At 50.6% G+C, this 22,868-nt stretch overlaps 4 protein-coding genes across 4 annotated transcripts; 3 read left to right on the forward strand and 1 right to left on the reverse strand.

The window, feature by feature from the left end:
- The first annotated feature begins 1,607 nt into the window (after positions 1–1,607).
- Positions 1,608–5,766, forward strand: ASPWEDRAFT_143872 (NACHT and Ankyrin domain protein). The gene is made up of 7 exons (XM_040829452.1): positions 1,608–2,072; positions 2,141–2,388; positions 2,449–2,473; positions 2,579–3,151; positions 3,204–5,001; positions 5,058–5,220; positions 5,280–5,766. The coding sequence occupies exons 1-7, from the start codon at positions 1,645–1,647 to the stop codon at positions 5,603–5,605; spliced, it is 3,561 nt and encodes a 1,186-aa protein (XP_040683548.1). The 5' UTR covers positions 1,608–1,644; the 3' UTR covers positions 5,606–5,766.
- Positions 5,767–7,566: 1,800 nt separating this feature from the next.
- On the forward strand, positions 7,567–8,191 carry ASPWEDRAFT_46635 (uncharacterized protein). The gene is made up of 3 exons (XM_040836803.1): positions 7,567–7,754; positions 7,811–7,978; positions 8,027–8,191. The coding sequence occupies exons 1-2, from the start codon at positions 7,629–7,631 to the stop codon at positions 7,976–7,978; spliced, it is 294 nt and encodes a 97-aa protein (XP_040683549.1). The 5' UTR covers positions 7,567–7,628; the 3' UTR covers positions 8,027–8,191.
- A 983-nt stretch (positions 8,192–9,174) lies between these two features.
- ASPWEDRAFT_177606 (uncharacterized protein) lies at positions 9,175–9,646 on the forward strand (the record flags this gene model as incomplete). Its single annotated transcript, XM_040831689.1, has 3 exons — positions 9,175–9,210; positions 9,279–9,360; positions 9,432–9,646. 3 exons carry the CDS (start codon positions 9,175–9,177, stop codon positions 9,644–9,646), a joined length of 333 nt encoding a protein of 110 aa, XP_040683550.1.
- A 629-nt stretch (positions 9,647–10,275) lies between these two features.
- Positions 10,276–22,853, reverse strand: ASPWEDRAFT_46636 (uncharacterized protein). Its single transcript, XM_040836804.1, has 11 exons — positions 22,537–22,853; positions 22,338–22,454; positions 22,156–22,278; positions 21,952–22,097; positions 21,531–21,878; positions 20,686–21,478; positions 17,885–20,628; positions 17,008–17,823; positions 13,272–16,955; positions 11,662–13,215; positions 10,276–11,606 (listed from the first exon to the last, which is right to left on the reverse strand). Exons 1-11 carry the CDS (start codon positions 22,733–22,735, stop codon positions 10,470–10,472), a joined length of 11,661 nt encoding a protein of 3,886 aa, XP_040683551.1. The 5' UTR covers positions 22,736–22,853; the 3' UTR covers positions 10,276–10,469.
- Between the last annotated feature and the right edge of the window lie 15 nt (positions 22,854–22,868).

A 22,868-nucleotide genomic window follows, 5' to 3' on the forward strand; every position in this document is an offset into this window, starting at 1 on the left:
CCACTCATTACCAACATAAAACCACCTAAAACATTAATTATGTGTCTCTCTATCCTCAGTGTAACATTCACCAGCACCCTGGGTGCCCTGGAAGCCCCCTAATTGTCATACCAGGCTTGTCCAGCTAGGAAGCAGGCTTAATGCTGTGCTGACTTTAGATTTGGGCTGCTTGGTACTTGCTACAACCCTAATAAAACCCTAACCAACAGACATTCATTTAATGATATTTGTAAAGAGCAAGGGGGGGAATATAACATTCTCATTCCTCAGTGCTATTCAGACCCTGATGTATATATCTCTAGCTATTACAGACTTATATAAGACTAATATATGGCTAAAATAGGATGAAACATCATGCTCTGAACCCCAATGATTGTGTTATTTAAAAGCTTTGACTGGTATCTGTGGTGAGTGAAGACGCTATGAACATGAGATTGAATGGTTGATTAACCCACTTGTATAGGTCTCGTTTAATACACTAGATGATAATGGACGAGGACACAATTATGACAAGAAAGAGTTGTCAACGAGCGTATATATTTTCAATTCATAATTTTATGTAACCAATTCTATCCCTATGCTGAAATTTTAAAACCGCCTATCCTGCTTTAAATAAAGCTTATGTGAGGTAAATCCTCCAACAGCATTTTATGATTATATTAAATCATACGATATCGGCCGCTCTGCACTAGTAAATCAACCCTGAAGGCTGACAATGTCAAATATTTATCAATTTTCTTTATTTTTCAAATCCAACTAGGTAATTAATCACACAATATCCAATGGCTTCTCGCTCGCTTCAGGCCTCAGTCTTATCCTTTGCCTCCCTATCTATTGGACATACGGTATACCCAATTTTGATCAATTAATAACACCTCAGCTAACGGTCTAGATCGGAGGGCAACAATGGACAGCCGAGTCACCGTTTGACATTATTTCCGGCACAAAGCCTTGGGCTTGTGGGATTGTTGGCTGGTATCAGGTATACTCCAACTAGAATAGATAATACCGAATACAACAGACTATATATAGGGCAGTGCCTTTTTTGTGACAACTAGTATGTACCTATGAGTGAAGAACGGAATAGTAATACCTAGATAGGTCTCCTCCACTATGGATGGCCCCGTAACCCCCGTGTCCTCCAGGATCCAACAAACAAGGCGATCGCTATCATCACCAATGCAATTGGGCAAGCTCGACGTGGTATTTTCGCTCGGGGATCAGGGTTAAATGGTTTGCTCTGGGACTGGGAGCTGCGCTGCAGGCTTAGGCGGTGGTGAGAGCTTGGATGAGTATTAATTACTGTTTGGTGATGAAAGAAGCAATGGGCACACAGGGTTCTATAATAGAGTAACGCGGCCCATGGCCGCGATTTTATTTATTTATTTATTTTTAGGTTTTAGGTAGTTGTTAATTTAAAGTTTTACTTAATTAGATCGATTTTCTTTGATTGATTAGATTAATTGTATGTGTGAACACTTGACTGAAGCTGGACAAGTACTTTTGTTCTGACCAACACCCCGCACTAAATGTGAATGAATCACAATGGCCAGCCTTGTTTTCAAGCCACCTCTGAGCTGTGCTTCGCACACACTTGCCCATACATTGCCTCATAAGCAGTGAGCGTTGGCCCAAATAAAGAAAATGAGCGACCCCTTGAGCGTCACAGCAAGTATAATAGCAGTACTGCAACTGGCAAACACAGCAACCCAGTACATCAAAGATATCAAGCATGGCTCCTCCGACCGAATGCGACTTCGCGATGAGCTGCGGGGCACTGTCTGCCTGCTTGAAATGCTCCAAGACCGGATCGAAGACTCGGACAGTACACATGACACGGGCGAGGGATTGAAGGCCACGTCCATCACGGCACTTGCTGGCTCTGATGGCCCGGTGAATACTTTTAAGCGAGTGCTGGAAGAAATCGTTGCGAAGCTTGCGCCACAAGATAGGTTGCGTCAGCTGTCGCGGCATTTTTCGTGGCCTTTTGACAAGAAGGAGATTGTGGACATGCTTGGTTCGTTGGAGCGACTGAAAAGTCACTTTAATTTGGTCATGCAGAATGATCTGGTGTATGTCGTGCCTTTATTGTCGTGCTAAACTACACGATATTGCATATGTCATGCTAACCTGGTCTCAGAGAACTGGGGAAGCTATCAAATCTGAAAATCGACAACTTGGGCCAGAAGATGGAGAACCTCGATGCCAGATCGCAAGGGAGAGAGACACAGAAAATTATCGACTGGGTCAGTCCCATTTCCTTTCGTGCAAGGCAAATTGACACATTGGAAAGCGTCCAGCCTGGAACAGGCATGTGGTTCCTCCAGCATCAGACATTTCGTAGCTGGATGAACGGCGATATTGAGATGCTCTGGTGTCCGGGAATACGTAAGTCACTTACATACATGGTCATAATGCTGCATCTTGGTTAACCGTTGGGCTTCTCAGCCGGAGCTGGCAAGACCAGACTCATGTAGGTGTCCTGTTCATTCAATTCCTTTGGCCAACGATCCACTGGGATATTGTATACGTTGTCTTGGAACAACAGACAACGAATGATACTAATGATACGCATCAGGTCTTTGGTGATTGATCATTTCGAACGACAAATTCCTTCCCCTAGCACGAAATGCACATATATTTACTGCGACTACGGCCGACGCAAGGAGCAGACACATACTATTCTGCTGGCAGCCTTGCTTCAACAGGTACTCCAGGATTCCGCGGGTGACACCCTGCTGGCAGAGGCTTCATCCCTATACGAGATGCACAAGAAATACGGCACCCGACCAACTCTAGCACAGGTTACGGATGTATTCCGAAAGGCAGTAGCGCAGTTCAATGGGTTCTACGTAATCATTGATGCCCTGGACGAATGTGCCGAAACCGACGAAGATGCCATTCAGTTCGTCTCGATTCTTCGGTCGATCGACCCCAGTATCAAGCTCTTATGTACTTCGAGATTCTCAACTTCCTTTGAGCGTTATTTTAGCGGTTCCAAAAGGTTGGACATATCAGCTCAAGGTGAGGATATAAGAATATACCTTGACCAGCAGATAGCGCAGCAGCACCGGCTCAAGAGGCACGTACACGCCGATCCCCGGTTGAAAGATGAGATCATTGAGACCATCATCGGAGAGTCTCAGGGGATGTAAGGAGCCATCATTCCTTGCCGAGACAGGCAATTCTGACAAGGTTGACAGGTTCTTATTGGCAAAGCTTCACGTGGAGTCTCTCTCCACAAAGATAAACCGGAAAGAGGTGCGACGTTCTCTAAAGATTCTGCCTCCAACTTTAGATGCCACATATCTGAATGCGCTGGAGAGGATATACAGCCAATCATCAGTTGACATTAGCCTTGCGGAGTCTGTGTTGTTCTGGGTCATTTGTGCCAGAAGGCCACTTGGTATCCTGGAGATACAACATATGTACGCCACTCAAGAGCTTCCAGAAGACGAAGGCCTTGAAGAAGATGATCTACCCGATAAGGAAATTTTGACAAGCGTATGTGGCGGGCTCATCCTCATCGATGGGGAGTCACAAACGGCCCGTGCTGTCCATTATACGGCTCACCAGTACTTGGAGAGGACCCAGGTTCAAAATATTGCTAAGGCGAGATTGAGTCTGACGCGAATAAGTTTGAAATACTTGACACTCCCCAACTTCTCAGGTGGTGTTTGCACAACCGATAAGAGTATGTCCGATCGCCTGGAACAATATCCTTTTCTCGATTATGCGGCCAGGTATTGGGGCTCTGAGGCTTCTCAGCTGGACGAAGAATTACCTTTGCTAGATTTCCGCAAGTTCACCTCGAATGCAACTTGTGTGGAGATTACTAATCAGGTCTGGAGCGTTTCTGGGGCTCATTACCTCAACTGGAGCCAGGAATTCCCTAGACGTGTACCTGCTTTCGTCCTCGCCTCTGCCTTTAAGCTTCCAAGAACAATCCGACAGATGGTACTCGATGGTCACGAAATAGAAAGCAAAGGGACTGATTGCGAGACCGCGCTCATCCGTGCAGCTGCGTTGGGCCAGACAGAGAATGTCCGGGTCCTTGTTGACCTGGGCGCCGCAGTGAATGCGCGAGATTACAAGGATGAGACGGCTCTCTTTAAAGCCGCGAAGAATGGAAAGGGAAATATTGTAAGAATCCTGTTGGACGGTGGTGCCGATGTACATACAAAGGCGCCAAGTGACTGGACCGCCCTCATGTCTGCTGTTTCCGGCGGTCATTTCGATGTCGCTCGAATGCTGGCTGAAGCAGGAGCAGATCTGATGGCTGAAACGACGTGGGGTGATTCTGCCCTGAGCATTGCGGCACGTACCGGTCAAGAGGCTATTGCCATCTATCTTGCTGATTCTGGTGTGACCCTTCCCAATGGGCCAGCCGGACGCCGTTCAGCTGTTGCAGCTTCCCGTAGAGGCTTACAACAGCTTGCTAATCGCCTCACAGCAGATTATGACGCTATTGCACACAGGCCTCTGCCACGACAAAGCTCGAGGATAATGGATGGACTGCCAGAAATCGAAGAGACTGCTCACAGAGCAGTCTCGACACGTGTGCAAAATGACACCTCAAATGATGACTTTTCTGAACTAATGCAAAGCCTGGGATACAAAATAGGCTTCTCTAAAACGTACTCTCTCGGCAAATCCTTGGGCAAGGGCCACTTCGCAGAGGTGTTTGTCTGTTCCAATAGAGTAACGAACGTAAGGTATGCTGTCAAGATTTTTACGCGCGGTCCTACCAACTGGACCGTTGACGAAGTTCATTCTCTGAGACAAGAGATCGATATCCTACAAGAGATACGAGATAATCCTATAAGAAACACTTTGACATTGATGGAAACATTTGCTGAGTTTACTGAGGGAAAGATCTATATGGTCATGGAGCTCACAATGGACGGAGAGCTTTTTCACTATATAATAGAAAAGGGCCATTTGACTGAGATGGAAACAAGACACTTATTTCTACAATTGCTTTCGGCCATTCAGTCCCTGGTAAGTTGCTCGTTGAGTCTAATCTAGATCACAATTCTGATCGAGTCCAATATTAGCATGATCGAGGATGGGTGCACCGAGATATAAAACCCGAGAATATTTTACTATCCGACAAGCAGAATCTCACTATAAAACTTGGAGACTTTGGCCTGACTAAAAAGATCAACAGTGAACCAAGGGCCTCAGGATATACTGCCACCCTTTGTGGCACACCAAGCTGTAAGTAATTTTGTCGATGAGAAAGGTTTACATTAACCAAACTGCTAAACTCCCTTCAGACGTGGCCCCAGAAATCCTTCAGCCGACTTCCCACCGAAGATATGGATCTGCTGTTGACATCTGGTCTGCAGGAGTTGTCCTCTACATTTGCTTATGTGGATTTCCGCCGTTCTCCGATGAGCTTTATACGCCCGAGAATCCATACACGCTCGCGCAGCAAATAAAAATGGGTCGGTTCGATTATCCATCACCCTATTGGGATCCTGTCGGAGATCCAGCCCTGGACCTGATTGATAGAATGATTCTTGTAGATGTGGATAAGAGGCTCAAAGCTAAAGAGTGTCTTTCCCATCCATGGATGACTGGCGTCCTCCCAGTCAACTGACCCGGCTTGGGGTTTTGGGGGGTGTGGTTCGTATGCAATGTATGCAGGTCGTGACTATCAATTAAATCAACCGGAATGTCATTGATGCCCCCTTGTTACTACCTATCAACTTGATCTTTGATAGTAGATAGCCACCTATGAGTGAATTATTTTTGATACCTACTACTACTCTTCTTACCTTTACTAATATTAGTTTTACTTAATAATCTTAAAGCTCTAGATCAGTAGGACCTATAAGGTCTAGATTAGAGAAGTGAATGGTTATAAGTGTGCCTGTTTTGGATGCTTCTTCTTCTTCTTCTTCTTCTTCTTCTTCTTTTTTTTTTTTATGGTTAGGTAGAATGGTTGTGATTTACAGGCATTTCATAATAAGACTAGGGTGCTATTCAAGTTATTTGGTTTTACAAAACTCGAAAGTAATCTAGTTTCATATGATATATCTTATACAGTCACCCATTATGTCCTTCCTAGTCCATACGACCACAGGGTGTGGAGAACAGGGCTTCCTGTCTGCTGCCGCCATAAATCCACAGGTATGACCCAAGGTAAGACATAGTTCATTTTGTTGCAAGAGCTATAGGAAGCATAACTTTAAACCTTCTAGGCAGTAAGTAACCAGAGAGGACCTTGGTGCTGTCACAGCCAGATCCACTAGGGAGCATTCTAGCGATATACCACTGCACTACAGGCAAAAGACTAGTATCCCAGGCCGCCAGTTCTGGAATCGCTTTCCACATGAGTTTGGTTCGCCACAGATGGCAATGGACCAAATGATCACTGTGATATTGCTTGGTGTGCTGATCTTCCAAAGTCCAAACCTCTCATAAAGTGGCGCTCTGCAGTAGATAGTGATGCCACTCGCAGGACAGTTGACCAGTCCGATTCCGGCCCCAGCCGATACTGCAACAATCAATTGACTCGTTTAGATAAGAAGTGGCCCCTTTTAATATATATTAAACGAGCTAAACAGCGGAATAGCGAGAAATATGGTCTGAATGAATCATCTTCCAAAGTTCCTAATCCCATTGGTCCAGTCTAAATGTCGGCTATTTCTCGGAGGATTTAACAAGCTCAAGCTGATCCGCAAACAGCGTTTGATCAAGTGGGTAAGCCGCTGCCAGATTTTATCAGGGTCACATGCTGAGCAAGGGTCTAAGTAACTACTCCGGTAAAGGGCGAAAACAATGTCCGTGAAGTGGAAATGATCAACATCAGGTGACTGACATGTCCCACTGTCATCCTTTTCCCCGTACCATAATAGATTATCTTCAAACCTGATGTCTGTTCAACGCTTTCTGCGAATTTGTGAGATAGTACTAGGTTGCGCAGCTTAGTATTGCCATAATTTTCCTAGATATGTTCCAGAGCAAGAAACTATGGATATAAAAGCTATTATACTTAGGTAAAAGGGAAGATGAGATGGGAAGGGGTCAGGGAGTCAAGGCTGCAGAATTTCCCTAAATAGAGATGTGCATGATTAGTTAGATTAAAGATAATCCCAGTAACTCTGCCACTCAATATATTACTCGAATTAATAATTCAATCTGGTCTCCTTTTAGTCAGATTTTCTGTTTCCGGGGGAAAAAAAATACTACAGCGTTCGCCCATCGACCTGAGTTCACATTTACCAAGGATACTGAATACTCTATCAGCAAAAAAATGGCTTTCTACCACCTTGTCTATGGGATAAGTCAGTATATCGTATGAGGCGATTCCTCAATATGCAACATTGAAAATAACACGGAGATATCATGATTATGCTTAATAGTCAATACTACCGTAGATCAATATTTGACTATCTTCGGCGTTTGGTGAAGCTTCTCTTGGCAAGCCTAATTGCCCGGATCTCCCTTTTCCGAGTCCTGACTTGTCTGGAGATTAATAGTGCCAGCTTCTACACTAAAATTTGTAAATATAAGAAGGGCCTTGGGATGCTGATTCGAATCTAAAAGTGTTCACATCACCATTCTACACTCAATCACTCACCACTATATCCTCTAGAAACACAAGTCCCAACTCAAAGATGAAAGGACTTACTCTGTTGGTTCTTCTTACCTCCTTCGGCTTTAGCCTGGCTGCTACTTGCTCTGGTTCGAGGCAATGCGAATGTCTGTTTTCAGATGGCTCGCACTGTTGCCTTTATGGAATGGTAAGTGGTCGAATACTGAATAGTTCACCTTGGGCTCAAATTGATGCAACCCATAGAATGCAGAGACCGGCGATGACTATGACTGCACAAAGCTCTGTTCAGGTGCTAGTCGGATCCTTCAAGGAAATGAAAATACTCCTACCAAGTGTAATGCAGGTGGTGCTTTCTCCTGTGCCTCTATTTTTACTTCCCAAGGTCGCACTCCATGCTACAATAACAGCTAGGTATGGACTCTCGAAATAAGTATGGAAGCCGTCATTAATTATATTTAGGGAAATGATGTGAGGTTTTATATCTTATTATGCTTCTCCTCTTGATCGTCCTGTGCTGTTTTAGGGGTTTTGAGAAGATGAAGATTAATATCATGGTGCAGTTATCATAAGAAGAGATGTTTTGTTCGTACTGTGTTGAATACATATTTATTTGATAAAATTCATGGATTCCGTAGAGTGAAACAAAGCCTGGACCCACAAGTATGACTGCATCTGCCAGTAGGTCGTCATCGTTTTATAACAGAAATCAGGAACCGACATTCTCTGACTTTGCTGCCTACCTTCCTCCGTTTCCCCGGAACATGTATTCAACCAACCTTCATGGACAAGGGCCATCTCAAAACCCTGACAAAATTGTTATTGCTTCTGATTCTCTCGTATCTTCTGCCGAAGCGAGCTCCCAAATTTTCCGAGAACAATCCACGCAAGTAGAATCTTGGGAGAGCGCTGCTCGGAAAAGCTGGAGCCATTTAAAATGATGCATCCAGAGGCAACTATCAGAAATAATCCCCGGGACCGTGAGGCCATCTTCAAGAGGATGGGAGTGTCTTGCCAGGAGACAACGTTTGCGGGTTTTTGCTTCCTCACAGGCTGAGCTCAATGAGGAAAAGCTTGCAATCCGGATCTTGGAGTTTAAAAGCCGCTTGAAGATGATTGAGAGTGTTCCGTGAGGTCGAAGAGCTGCCGCAGAGTCCGCCTTTGCCAGAGTCTGAGCAGGCTGTTTTCACTGACCAAAATCTGGAACTGCCGTCTAGTCCTGATGATGACCTTCTGGAAGATATCATTAGGTTTGATAGCTCCCATACAAGCGCTATGTAGAAAGGCTTTCTGATCTCTCTGCTCTGAATATACTGGCTACTATGGTTATATGAGTCTTGGTCTTCTTAGAATGCTCTGGCTACGTGTGACACACAGGAGGAAACAATAGAAAGAAAAAGAAGGAAGAGGAGCGATTGTTCTGCCGTGAAATAGACTTGGTGTTGCTCATTTACTGTCCCAACCCTACTTTCCACCCCTCTCTTCCTCCCTCTCCCACCTCTTATTTTCTCCTCTGTCCGTCTTCCAAACCTCACCTCTCTCCAAATTGCCCTACCCATCTACGATCATCTCTTCATACCCAGCCCTCAAGAACCAGAGAGACCGTAAAAATGCCCATGCAGTGGAACTCCGAGGCAAACACCAGAGTAAGCTGCGCCCTTATCAACACGAACCGCGTCAGTCGACGACACTAACAAGAAGACCTTCCTCCCAGCTCTTCCTAGGCGTCCTTGAACAGTGCAAGAACACCAAGATGAACGTCGACTACAAAGGACTGGCTGCATTCATGGGACCTGGTACGTCTCCCCGCGATTCGAGCGCGTCTTCCCCAAACAAACACCCAAAGACTAACATGAGACTTGAGTAGAATGCACCCCGAAAGCCGTGAGACTTCAGCTGGCCAAATTGAAAGGTCAGGCTGGAGGCAACAGTAGCACCCCAGCGACCCCGACCGCCACTCCAACGCCCAAGAAAAGAAAGTCTGGTGCGGAGGGACAGTCGCCCAAGACTCCGACCAAGAAGAGCAAGGGCCAGAAGGCTCAGGGAGGAAGTGATGAGGACGAGGATACTACTCAGGAATAAAGGATGGGCGAGGATGCATGACTGATAGGTCTGAGTCATGGATGTGCTCGATGTCGAATGGCCACAGGAAAAGTTCTTTTTATCGTCTACTAGTCTGTTGCTTGTGGGGGTGGCATGATGGAACTACCTATGGCAGTCATGGCATTAGGCTTGTTGGTTTAATCTGGGTTGGGCATGTCTTGTAACAGTCATGAAGTTGAACCGGCTGGATCCCAGTGTTACTCCAGTTTTGTGGGCGAGTCAGTGAATGCAAATGTCTGGGAATTTTTACCCAAGGCACACATGGAAAATCACTAGTCTATTCGTCTTCCGTTTATTCTCCCTCCCCCTCTTCTCGTATTTACCAATCGCCAAGAAAGAACAGAGGGCGAAAAAAGCAGGTCCGCATATAACCATGACTCGATGATACAGCTCCCGTCTCTTCAGGAGACGCGAGCAGTATAGACAGCGATGCTATCCACAGGTACCATAACCTTGGCTTTGACAAGAAACATACGCTCCCTTAAAACGTATGACCAAATTCTGCTCTGACTTGCCATTCCTCTACACAGTCCAGTGAAGTTCGATATCAAAAGAACGCGCATCATACGCCAGAGCCAGATATATTCGAAACGCACAGGATTGGACTGTACAAGGGCAAAATAGAGGCTGAGGGGGTTTGTTCCATGTACGGGGACTTGCTGTCTCCCTCGAAAGATTAATCCAGGAGCATCACTCTCATCAGCTACTTGTTTATTCATACCGGAAAGTATACTATGTTTCCGTACATTTTTGATTCTTTATGAGAAAAAGTCTGAGGAAAGAGACCTGTCTACACCGCGGCTCACAACAACCCAGCCAAGTACGCCCGATCAACTGGGGGGCAAACCAATGCCCCAGGACAACCGTCCAAGGCCTGCTCGGTCTGCGCCCGATCCAACGGAAATATAACATGACCCGACCTGAATAACCTGACCAGCGCCGTCCACAGCAACATATCATGTTCGTTGGCACCCACGAATGTGTCTCCGACCCTGGCAATCCATGTGTCCAGCGCGACAAGTTGGCCCTCGTCTACCTCCTCACAGATTCCACTAATCACTGCGGGGAGCTGTTCTAGCGGAAGAGGAGATGGGTTGACAAGGTGGCGAACCGCCAGTCGACTATTCCCTCGTATTTCTGGGCATGGTTCCCTGGGAGCGCTCATCGACAGACAATGCATCCACGAGGCGAGGACATCCACGGGGACCAGATCGATGACCATGCGCAGCTGATCGGACCCGAGTCGCGGCACCAGCCCCGTTTTCAGCATCGTCAAGGCAAACAAGCTGACGGGGTCCTTTGCTGGCGGTGATGCGCCGGTCTGCGTGCTCGCGGTGGGCGGGGCAGCTCGATAGATCGTGACGGGGATTCCTCTGTCTGCGGCCTTGGTCAGGATTATCTCCGCGACCCAACGGGCTTTGATGTATCCCTGGTCATTTGTAGGGGGAGGCCGGAACGAGGAAGGTGCTTCCTCGGCTGCTGTGATGACGGCGCGCGAACGTTGAGCGTGAGTCCAAGATTGTAGGTGGAGCACGCTGTAAGTAGAGAGGTGGTGGATTTGGGAAACGTGGGGGCCGCAGGCTGCCAGTTCGATCGTGTCAAGAACAGGTTTCATATTGATCTCTTTTTGGTTCGTGTAGCCCTGCACGAGGGACACCTGTGTGCCAACACTGTATATCATCTGGACCTTGGCGCCGAGATCGGTGAACTGCCTATCAGTGAGGCCGAAATGCGGGCGGGCAAGATCCCCTGGGTAGCACCGAGCTCGGGCCCAAATCATGTCGCGGTATAGACTGCCTGGGGGGATCAAGGCGAACCGCTGAAGCTGCTGGAGAAGGTCACTGTGCTTGATGGGATGGGTGGTGCCGATGACATGAATGATCACGGTGGAGTGGGCGAGTAGCTCCCAGAGAAGATGAATGCCCTGGAATGTGTCCACCTAGATGGGGTCAACCTTTGGCTCGGGAACCACAATGCAAGAAAGAGCTACTTACCCCAGCAACCAACACGTTCACCCGGTCAGTCGGCGGAAATGGACCGCCCAGGGGAGGCTGATAGCAGTTGTACAGCGGCAGGAGAGTCTCCTGTTCCCAATCCACCTCGGGCTGCGACGTCTTTACTGGTCCACTATTATGGGCCGGCTCGTGAGTTTCCACAGCAGTCTCATCGCCATGCCCCAACGCCCGCTGGATGGTGAGGGCGATACCGGCCGGCGTGGGCAGGGCCAGAAGGTCTGCCAAGAGTGTTTTGACGGAGAAGTGCTGATTGATTTTGCCCTGGAGGGTCATCAGGAGCATGCTTTGCCCCCCGATGGCAACGAAACTATCGTCGGCGCCAACGGGTTGCTCGGGGTCTAACTTGAGGATGCTGTAGAACTGGTCCCGAACAAACTCCAAGATGCTGGGATATTCCACCGAACCTGGTTTTCCGTTCGTCTCGCGCCCCGAAGTCATGGGGCGGATCAGTTGAAGTGGTCGCTGTATTAGACTGCGTCGGTCCGTTTTGCCACTAATGGTCAACGGCAGAGCCGAGAGGACCTGGTATGCCGATGGAAGCATGTAGGGGGATAAGCGCTTGTGGAGAGCGCGGTGAAGCCGGCTGATGATGCCCTGTTTATCGCTGGGCATGGATAGCACGACAAATGCGACCAGCTGTCGGCGATCCGCCATCGTGGAATCCTCATCGCCCACTGATCGCGCAACCACGCAGGCCGCTGTGATTTCAGGGCAACAGTCGCGGATGTTGTGCTGGATATCCTGCAGATCTATCCGGAAGCCTCGAAGCTTGACAAGGGTATCTCCGGCCGCACGCCCCACGAAATGCATCAGGCCATCGTGGCCCACGTAGCCCAGATCACCGGTCCGGAAGACCTTCGACTCGCGCGGCGTCTTACTGGGAAGGAAAGATTTGGCCGTCTCTTGGGGTTGATTTAGATACCCGTCGCCAACCTGGGGCCCGCCAATACATATCTCTCCTATCTCCCCGTCCGGCAGGTTCTGAAGGGTCTCATCCACAATGAAGCATTCTGCGGTCTCAAGAGGACGCCCAATGGGTACATCCGATGCCCCGTGGGACGAATACTCGGCGTGATGAATGGCGACCTGAACCATGGCCTCGCACGGGCCGTATGCATTGTATGGAGCCGCTCCAGTGCCCAGATCGTAAAACGCGTTCAGGAGTCGGACAGGCAGCACCTCGCCGCAGAAGAATGCGTGACGCCATTGACGGCAGGCCTTCAGGGTGTCCGGTGCGTTTTCCAATACCATGGCAAACTGAGTCGGTGTAAAATAGGTAAAAGTTACCTGCGCAGACCGCATGAAATCGCCTAGGCGTATGGGGTCATGCCGGGTCTCCTCAGATGCGATGCACACTCGACCTCCAACCATGAGAGGAGTGAATATCTGGACGACAGACAAGTCAAATGAGATGGAGGTTGCGAGCAGGAATCGGTCCTGGGGACCGAAGCAAAACTGGGCCTGCAGGGTCTGCAGCATCGGTAGGGCATTGCGATGCCTCATGACCACCCCCTTCGGGGTTCCGGTGCTTCCCTACGTGGGTTAGCTGAACTGAAGTCGCGATATAAACTCGAATGGAGGTTACTGACCGAGGTATAAGTCACGTAGAGAGGATCATCCGCAGAGGCCACTGGCACAGCCGCTTCCGTCGGGTTTCTGAGTGCATCCTTGATACTCACCAGGCGCTGGGAGAATCCATCGAGCTGAGATGAACCTTTCACTGCATCATGGGACAAGCCGTCTCCAATGAGAATTATGGAACTGCCCGAATCATTAGCCATGTAGATCAGCCGCTCCACCCCTGCCTGGGGATCCATGGCCACGTATCCGCAACGGCAGAAGACGATACCAAGCAGACCAAGCAACATGTCGATTCCAGGGGAAGATAAGATGCCAACATGATCCCCGGGGCGAGAACCCATTGCTTGGAGCATTGCTGCCACTCGCTGGGCTCCCTCCACGAGCTGGGCGTAGGTCAGCGATGCCCCAGACGAGTCCGTTAGCGCGACGACGGCGGGGGTCTGTGATGCCCAGTGCGAAATCGCTTGGGAAATACCCCGGTGATGCAACGGTACCGCTTCATTACTGTTGCCAGGAGACATGCCACTGCAGACATGCTGGTCCTTGATTGGAAAAATAGGCATCTCGGCAATTGGCTGGCGGTGGTCTTTGATTATACACTCCAGGGAGGTGACAAATTTCCCCAGGAAGGCACTCATGTCGGAGCTGTTGTACACGCCCTCGGAGCTTTGCAGACGGAATCCGAGACCCCCCTTTGCATCTTCAATGGCCTCAAGCTGAACCTCGCAGGGCGTTTCGATGTCCTCGGTAATATACTGATCAATGACAAAATCCGCCGTCCGGTAATGGAGCATCTGGCCATGGATCTGGTAGTTGAACGCAACTTGGCCCAGCGGGAAATGGCTGCGACTGGGCTTGACTCGCAGCTCTTCCAGAATGCGGTCGAATGGTACAATGCTGTGCGCGAGGGCCTTTAGCACGGTTTTTTTCACGTCACTGAGAAGACTCTCGAAAGTCGAATTGGACTCGCAGCGCAAGCGGAGGGGAATCAGGTTGAGAAAGTTGCCAAAGCTCTGCTCAACATCTGGATGAGGTCGACGACCATCCACCATGTGAATGACGAGGTCTTCCTCGCCCGTGTGCCCGTAAAAGATAGCCCGGAATGCAGCAACAAGGAACTGGGGGATGGTTACTTCTGCAGACCCACAGATCCGCCGCAGGCGTGCGAAATAATTCGGATCAAGTGTAGCGTAGTGAGTTGAGGTTCGAAAGATCTGCGGCGTTGGACGCTCATTCTTCGCAAACGGAAGCAACGCACTGACTGGTGGGATATCAGCCAGCTTCTGTCGCCAAAAGGCTAAGTGTTCTTGCATCGCCGGGCCAAGAAGTAGGTCTTGCTGCCACAAGGTGAAGTCGATATACTGTATTGAAACTGGAGGGACTGTCCAGTGTTCCCTGTGGCCGGCAGCAATGGCATCGTACAATGCGCAGATCTGGGTCAGAAGACTCGATGAACTGCCGCGATCACACACAATGTGGTGGATGCTGGCCAGCAGGGAGTACTGGGAGACACCGGTCTTCACCAATTCCAGACGCATGGTTTCGCCTTCTTCGATGTTGAGCGGAAGGGCCCGCAGCTGGGATTTCCGGTCAACAAGCGCCTGCTGAGGATCTGCAGCGGTGGACAAACCAATCAATGGGATGTCATAGCCTGGTAGATCAAGGGGCACTTGCTCGGGAAAGTCGTCGCCTTGTACGAACGCCGTCCGCAGGATTTCATTGCGCTGCCGGAAGGCCGCCAGTGCCCGTCGCAGGGTGTTGTGGCCCGGCACTCCATTCAGATGGCAGACGACCGGCACGTTGAAATGCGCCTTGTCGAGCACCAGGTTGTGCAGGTACCAGAATCGTCGCTGATGCGATGACATGGGGATCTTCTCCGGCCGATGCTGTCGACTGATGGAATCACTGGGTATCTGTGTTAACGAGGGCGATACTGGCTCCCCGGCCCTCTCTGGACCTTCCTTCCTGTCTTCCTGTTCCAGAGATAACACCGGGATACAGTCGACGACGTGCGCAATAAGGGTTTGTATGGAGGCGCCGTCGAATATTTCAAAGACAGGTATATCCACGCCAACGGTCTTCAGAAACCAGTTACGCGCGTCTGTGGCTCCAAGCGAGTCAAGCCCATAGCTCGCCAACGATCTGCTGGGCTCGATCTGGTCGCTCGGGATGCCCGAGATCCTGGCCCACTGGGTGATGAACACAGATAGCAGAAGATCCACGCGACTGGCAGCATCAGGCGTCGAATTGATGCGCATTTTCAAGTCGAGCTCATCCGACCCTGAGGCCGCGAAAGATCCCGAGCCGTGTTTCTCATGCTCATAGTGCGCAGCCAAGCCACGGAACAAGGGCCGGTGATACCAGAAACAGCTGGGGTTGATGACCTGACTACCAGAGATAATTTGATGTGTCTCCGGTCCCTGTTCCGTCGGGGGAAACGGGGGCTTGCCGCTCCGGACAGCCTCCTCGACCTGGCAGAACAGCTCGTAGGAATCCAGCACACCATAGCCGTTACGCTCCAGTAAGGCCCTCAGCTTGGGATCGCGGGCTACCACTCCCTGGTCGGCGACGACGCCTACATTCATCGTCATGCCGGCCAGACCGCGCTGTCGCCGATTGTACATGAGTGCGTCCATGACCGCATTCCCTGCGATATAATTTGCCTGGGCTTTGGTGCCAATGATCACCGATACAGACGAGAAGCAGATGAAAAAGTCCAGGTCTCGATGCGCCGTCGCCTGGTCCAACGCTTCCAGTCCGTTTAGTTTCGGTGCCAGTGCCGCCTTCCACTGGTCGAAGGACATGAGGTGAAGGGGTGAATTTTGGTACACCGCGGCGGCATGGAATACGCCCCCCAGCGCCGTGCCGATACTGGCGACACATCTCTCCACGGTCGCAGTATCACAGACGTCGCCAGCATGGACTGAGCAATGCACCCCCCGGGCTTTGAGCCACTGGATCAGAGATTGCGAGCCCGGCTTGCGGTCCCCGGAGCGCGAAAGAAAGACCAGGTGGCGCGCTCCGTTGCGGGCCATCCACTCTGCCAGGGCAGCCCCAATGCCAGTCAGAGCGCCGACCAGCAGGTACTTCTTTTGTTGGTCGAAAAGATTTGGGTTGGGTCGGTATGTGACCGGTCTGATCAAGACCCGGCTGGAGACTTCACTGGTCAGAACGACATGTGATGCCGTCCGCTCGGATTGCAGCCAGTGTAATGCCTCTGGAGCCTGGGAGACTGGAAAAGCCGAAGTATTACCGGGCAACTGAATGATTCCACGCTGAAGATAATCCTGGGCTTGCTTGAGAATATCCTCGGCGATCGAAGGCTTGTGTTGAATGAGACTGTCTAAATCTAGGTGGAAGCTCATAATCCCAGGGGGGGCGGTACTGCTGCCGTCTGTGCCTGTCCTCGCTTCTCTGGCATCTCCTCGAAGTGGCTCCAGTACGGCAAAGTTGATGTAGCGACCCAGTGGCATCAGCAATCGCTGTTGGAAATGAGCTATATGACCTGTCCGGTTGCTGAGCAGGACGCTGACGCCTCGGTGGTTGGTGACTGACAACACATAGTCCAACAATGCCCCCTCATCGCTGTCGCAAACAAGAATCTGATCATCCATCAGGGACGGCACAAGGCGCATTACCTGACGCTTTTGCTCTACAGAACGGGTTACAGCAAGAACGATGGCGCCGAGGTGCTGAGAGGGGAGTTAGTCGAACGTTACAAACTGGCAGGGGAACAGAACGCACCTGAGCCAGTTGAGTGGCCATCTGCCCAAATCCGCTATCTACAGCGTCAATGAGAATATACTCCCCGCGCTGGACCTGTGCCACATGGATTAGGGAGTAGCAGACTGCGCTCAGCAGTGATGACCATGACGCTGCAGTCTTGAAGTCCTGTCCGTAAATGCGACGGCAACAGGAAGCAGCACACCGGATGACGTTCCGATGTGAGCCTCCGGGAGGCCGAAGGACCACAACTCTGTCTCCAACGACGAAGTCCTGGTCGCGAATGCTCCGACCTTTGCGTATGACGATACCCGCACAGTCCCCGCTGGTGACGGTGCCACCTCCATCCAAGATAGAATGTTGGGCTTCGCTGCCGAGGGACTTGCCCAAGGATGTCTGCAACCACCGAGGCGTCACGGAGAAAGCATGAACTTGAATCTCCAGTTCATCGTCCCCTAAGGGAGGCTCAAGCGTGCATGTCTCGAACATCGCAGAGTCCAGCCTTCCGGTGCCTCCTATGTCAAGCTTCAAGTGCTGGGACTGATGAAAGAATTCCATCGTGGGCACACGGCCATATCCATTGTGTAGCTTGCGATTGAGTGAATCTTCCATTACAAGTCGAGGGATATACAGAATTCCATCCCGCACGGCGATTTCATCTTCCCCAACATCAGTGTCGGCCAGAAGACGTTGGACAGAGGCAGCGATGCATTCGGCGTCAGACCCCTGGGAGACATCGAGGACAATAATACGCAACAGGTTATTTTCACTGCGGAGGCATCTCATCATGCCATTAATAAGGGCTTGCCTTTGGTTCGTGGGTCGATAGGTTCCACCCTATCATGATGTTTAGTCCGCCAGGAAGCGCCTCTGATATGGGAGGAAGAGTGAGCCTTACCTCGAGAACCCAAATAATACGCTTGTGCTGCATGGTCGCCATTGCCTTGACTCCCTCAAACTCACTTCTCTTGCTGTTTGACATGTCGCAGAGAACATCATCGTCCAAACTGCTGAGCACCACAATATCCTCGGGTGTTTGAACAGTCCCATGTGCAATCTCGTCTAGGGATGTCTGTAACGCAGGCCGCTTCGCGAGGGTTTCAAGAATCGATATGATAGCCATGGTCCTGTCCGCCGGGTCGTGTGTGCGGACAATGCCAATCGCTCCCGGAGAATTGACGACGGGCGCCTTCGATCCTCTTTCCTGCCAGCACTCTATTTCATGGTGTGAAAACCGTTTTACCAGCGACTGCGACGGCTCCCAATCGACATGGGCTGGTCGTAGGATGAATCCACCATCTTTCAACAAGTTCCCTGGAACGAGCGAGGTTGCATGCGACATCACTACCAAGTCATAGGTTTGACTGTGAGGAGCGTCCCATGAAATCGGGCCCCAGCCATCATTCTGCAATATGCGTGCCGCTTCTGTTTCTTTCAGATCCTCGGAGTCCGCAAAAGCAGTTAGAGTGTTATATCTACGCCGCTCTGGGGTCCGGCCCCCAAGAATTTGAAGCAAATCACGGGTGGTGGTAAGATCTGAAGTGATGTGCAGGATGGAGCTGTTGGGGTATTGGTGAGCATAAAAGCTAAGCATCTCAGTCATATGGTGGGCAGTCCCGACAGCTGGGCTGCCAGTATCATCTAAAAAGCTGAATGCCGGCAGCCAGTGGATTCGTTGAAACGGAGAGCGCTGGATGTCAGTCTGGGTTGCTTCTCCAACAGCGGTCATCACGAGGCCATCCAACGAAACCAGGCTGGTGGCCCCGTCCGACGTGCAGATCTCATGGTTGGCCTCGACAGAACGGGAGGATATTTGCTTTGCTTCCGCGAGAACTCGTGCATCCGCCAGGAACCGCCTGTCCTCATTATCCAAGGCAAGGCCCGAGATCTCCATCGTGCGGAAGGAGGTGGGAAGAAGGGCTCCGGTCAAAGGGTGGGCGTTTGCGGCTTCAATGGCCGCGAAAATAGGATGGAAGCTTGTGTCTAGAAATGCTGGATCCAACAGGCACTGATCCTCTTCGTGGGAAGTGGAACTGCTCTGCCCGCGGCTCAAGCTTGCAGTGGCAAATCCAGGACATGACTCTATTCGGTCATCGGGGAGCCTAAACTGACCGGAGTATTGCAGCCCAATGCCAGACAGCTTGTCATACAACGACATAAAAGAGACAACTCGATCAGTATTCTTCATTTGACGAGCTAGCTGATCGTGTTGTCGTCCTTGACGGAGCGACATTGGGCTACCTAGTTCGATTGAGATAGTGCCGTTGCAGTGCTCCCGGGACTGTCCCTCCGCATTATACGAACATAGCAGGAATTGCCACGAGGCATTCGTCCCAGTCGACGAAATAGACCGCAGCTCGAACACAATTTCAACTCCGGGTTCGTTTTCAGTGAGTTTGAGCGCGGACTTGATCGTCACGTTGTGTAGCACAGCTCGACGGATAGACCGCTGTTCGCCCTCAAAGGCTCGAAAGCCGGCCTCGACGGCCAGACTGACGTATCCTGCCGCCGGAAACACGGTGGATCCTTGAATCCTATGGTCTGCTAACCAAGGCACTTCACTAAGCCGGAGGAAATGTCTCCATCGATTTGTTTGCTGCGTGGAGTCCGGCTGTGGCACACCGAGTAGAAAGTGACGGTACTTGCGCTGAAGATAAGCCGTGGCCAATCTGGACTGAGCCCAATACTTGGAATGATTCCAGCCGTATGTCGGTAGATTTCCCAACCACTTTGATTGACTTGACCTGGTCGAATCCATATTCACATGGTCTAATGCTAAAGGATAACCCAGAAGAAAGAGTTGCCCGGCGGTGTTGATAATGGCACTGAAGTCATCATTATTCCGCTGCAAGGTTCCGATATAGGGTATATCGGTGTTCAAAGCTGCCAGAGTCTGCTTCACTGGACCCTTTAACGCTGGATGCAGTCCTACTTCAAGGAGAACGTCGATCTGCTGCGTATCCAGTTCGTCGAGTACCGTGCCGGTCAAGGCATCCGAAAACCTCACGGGAGAGACAAGATTATCCACCCAGTATCTGGCGTCCAACTTTTCCGCTGTCAGACGACGCGCCGTGACACTAGAAAACATCGGGATATCAGACGGGGTAGCCCGTTCGAAAAGCTGGCTGGCTTCCATGCTTTGCTGGTATTTCTCAGCGAATGGCGTCATGTGGTGGGAGTGATAGGCCTGGGCCACCATCAGCTGCCGAGCGAAGACTTTCCGTTCGTCAAGCTGGCTTTTCAGTGCGGTGATAGCATCGAGATCACCGGATAGGGTGACGCTGGAAGGACTGTTGATGGCAGCCACACATATACGCGACTGATATGGCTCTATAGCCCTTTTCGCCTCCGCCAGAGGCATGCCCACTGCCAGCATGCCGCCGGGGTTCAAGGAAGCCTCCGGGCGCTTGCTTGAGGTGTATCGCCCTCGAAAAAAGGACGTTACCATTGCAGTACTGAGCGATATGAGACCTGCTGCGTAGGCGGCGGCAATTTCGCCAGATGAGTGACCAACCGTAGCGGACGGCGTGACCCCCCATTCTCGAAGATGATGGACCAGAGCGAGTTGCACTGCCGTGCAGAGTGGTTGGGAAAACTCCGAATCATTGACCCGCGAACTCCCTCCCTCTTTGAGCAGCTCATCTATAAGAGTCAGTCACACGAGGTTCAAGGGCAGGTAATACCATTGGATTTACTAACCCATGATAGACCATTCTGGGGCGTCAGGGAGTGTTTTTAGGAGTGCATCACAGCGCTCCAGTGTCTGGCGGAAGACTGCGGAATAGGTAACCAGCCTCGCTCCCATGTGTGCCCACTGGGCTCCTTGTCCGGTGAAAACAAATCCAATCTTTTTGCAATTGCCTGCTCTCGTCCATGGGTCTGGTGATTCCCCTTTTTCCATTAGCAGCAAACTCATGTCCTGTGTAGATCCGGCTACAACGTATGTCCGCAGCGGATGAATTGCCCTACGGACGGAGAGTGTGTATGCCAGGTCGGAAAGATTGGTGTGGGGGTGTTGGTCTAAATAGGCTGCAAGCCACTTGACGTCTCGCCTGCCGGCTGTTTCTGAGTGGGTTGATATTGGGATTAGGTACAACCGGCCGTCTTGTGTAGGGAACGGGACGTCATCGGCACTGTGATGGAGGTAGGCCTCCAGAACGACATGGCAATTCGATCCCCCGTATCCAAAGGAATTAACGCTGGCCCTTTTGACGGCGTAAGACCGCGGCCAGTCGACGACCTCTGTCGGCACTCGCAATCGCCACCTGTCAAACTCGATGTCCGGATTCTCCTCTGAGAAGTGCATATTTGGCGCAATCTTGCCTTTTTCAATGCTGAGAACGACTTTTATCACAGCCGCCAATCCGGCAGCGCCCTCTAGATGGCCGATGCAGCTCTTCACGGAGCCAATGTACAGTGGTTCTGGTCGGTCATCGGAGCAGAAAACCCTACCGATGGCTCGTGCCTCACGGGGATCTCCAGCTTTTGTGCCCTATATCCGTGAGCCATTGCATTTGAAGCTGTATCTCGATCCTTTAGCTTACCGTGCCATGTGCTTCGAAGTAGGCAGTATCCCGCGTTGCTATATTTGCCTCCGCATACGTTCGCCGTATGAGAGTCTCCTGGGCTACGTCATTCGGCAGTGTGATGCCGTTTTTCGCGCCGTCATGGTTCATTGCAGACGCCCGAATGACCGCTCGAATATGATCGTGATTTGCCTCCGCGTCACCCACCCGCTTGAGGATGACCGCGCAGACCCCCTCTCCACGAGCATAGCCTTTTGCGTTGGCATCGAATGAGCGCGAGCGGCCATCCGGCGAAAGCATCCCAAAATCCGCCATGGTGCTGAACATATTTGGATCAAAGTGGAGGGCGGAACCGATGATGATCGCCTAAACACGAATAATGGTCCTCTCGTTGGCACGGGGTTTATCTCATCCAGGGTTTCTTTATCCTCAGACGTACCATGTTAGAGCTTTTGCTCTTCAAAGACTGCGCCCCCATATGCAGGCAGATAAGCGATGAGGAGCACGCGGTATCGATCGTCATGCTCTCCCCATGGAGGTCGTAGAAGTAAGAAACACGGTTTGAAATGATGCTCTGCCCGGTGCCTGGGCGGGAATTAAAGACGGATCTCCAACTCGTATTCAGTGCTTAGAATGCTCATACCTGTCACTGTGTACGTCGGGTAGTTCAGCATATCCCGATCGATGAGTTTGCTATAGTCGTTGGTGAAACTGCCACAGTAGACTGAAGTCTGTGAGCCTGCAATATCGGAATAAGGGATACCCGCTGATCGAACAAAGCATCTGTGAGTTTCTCAACATGACCAAACAACGACAATGACATACCATTCTCCAGAGCTTCATAGACCACCTCCAGAGCCAATCGCTGTTGCGGATCCATCGCCTCAGCCTCCTTCCCGGAGATATTGAAAAAGCCTGCATCGAAATGCCCGATATCTTGATCTAAGAAATACCCAAACGGGGCATTGGTCCATGAAAACAATCAACTGTCGTCTCTTCAAGAGTAATCTTCGGATCATCTAACATACCGTCGCCTTGTTCTTACCATCGGGATGGTAAAACGCATCGACGTTAAACCGACTGGAAGGCATCTTGCGCCCAACGTCTCGTTTCTCCTCCATGACGCTCCATAGTTCGCTCGGGTTGGAAGCGCCTGGGACGCGACATGCCATGCCGACAATGCCGACCAGGTGTCGCTGACCTTCGTTCTTGGATGATTGCATCGTGGAGTGTATCAAAGATAGCCGTCGAAGCCTTGTCCAGAGTAAACGAAATGAATGGTCTTTACAGTGAATCTGTCAAATGGGAAATGCCTCTATATCAACGCATGACAGCCTCAGCGCACTCTTTTCTTTC

Source organism: Aspergillus wentii, assembly GCF_001890725.1.
Source record: "Aspergillus wentii DTO 134E9 unplaced genomic scaffold ASPWEscaffold_10, whole genome shotgun sequence".
NCBI lineage: Eukaryota > Fungi > Ascomycota > Eurotiomycetes > Eurotiales > Aspergillaceae > Aspergillus > Aspergillus wentii.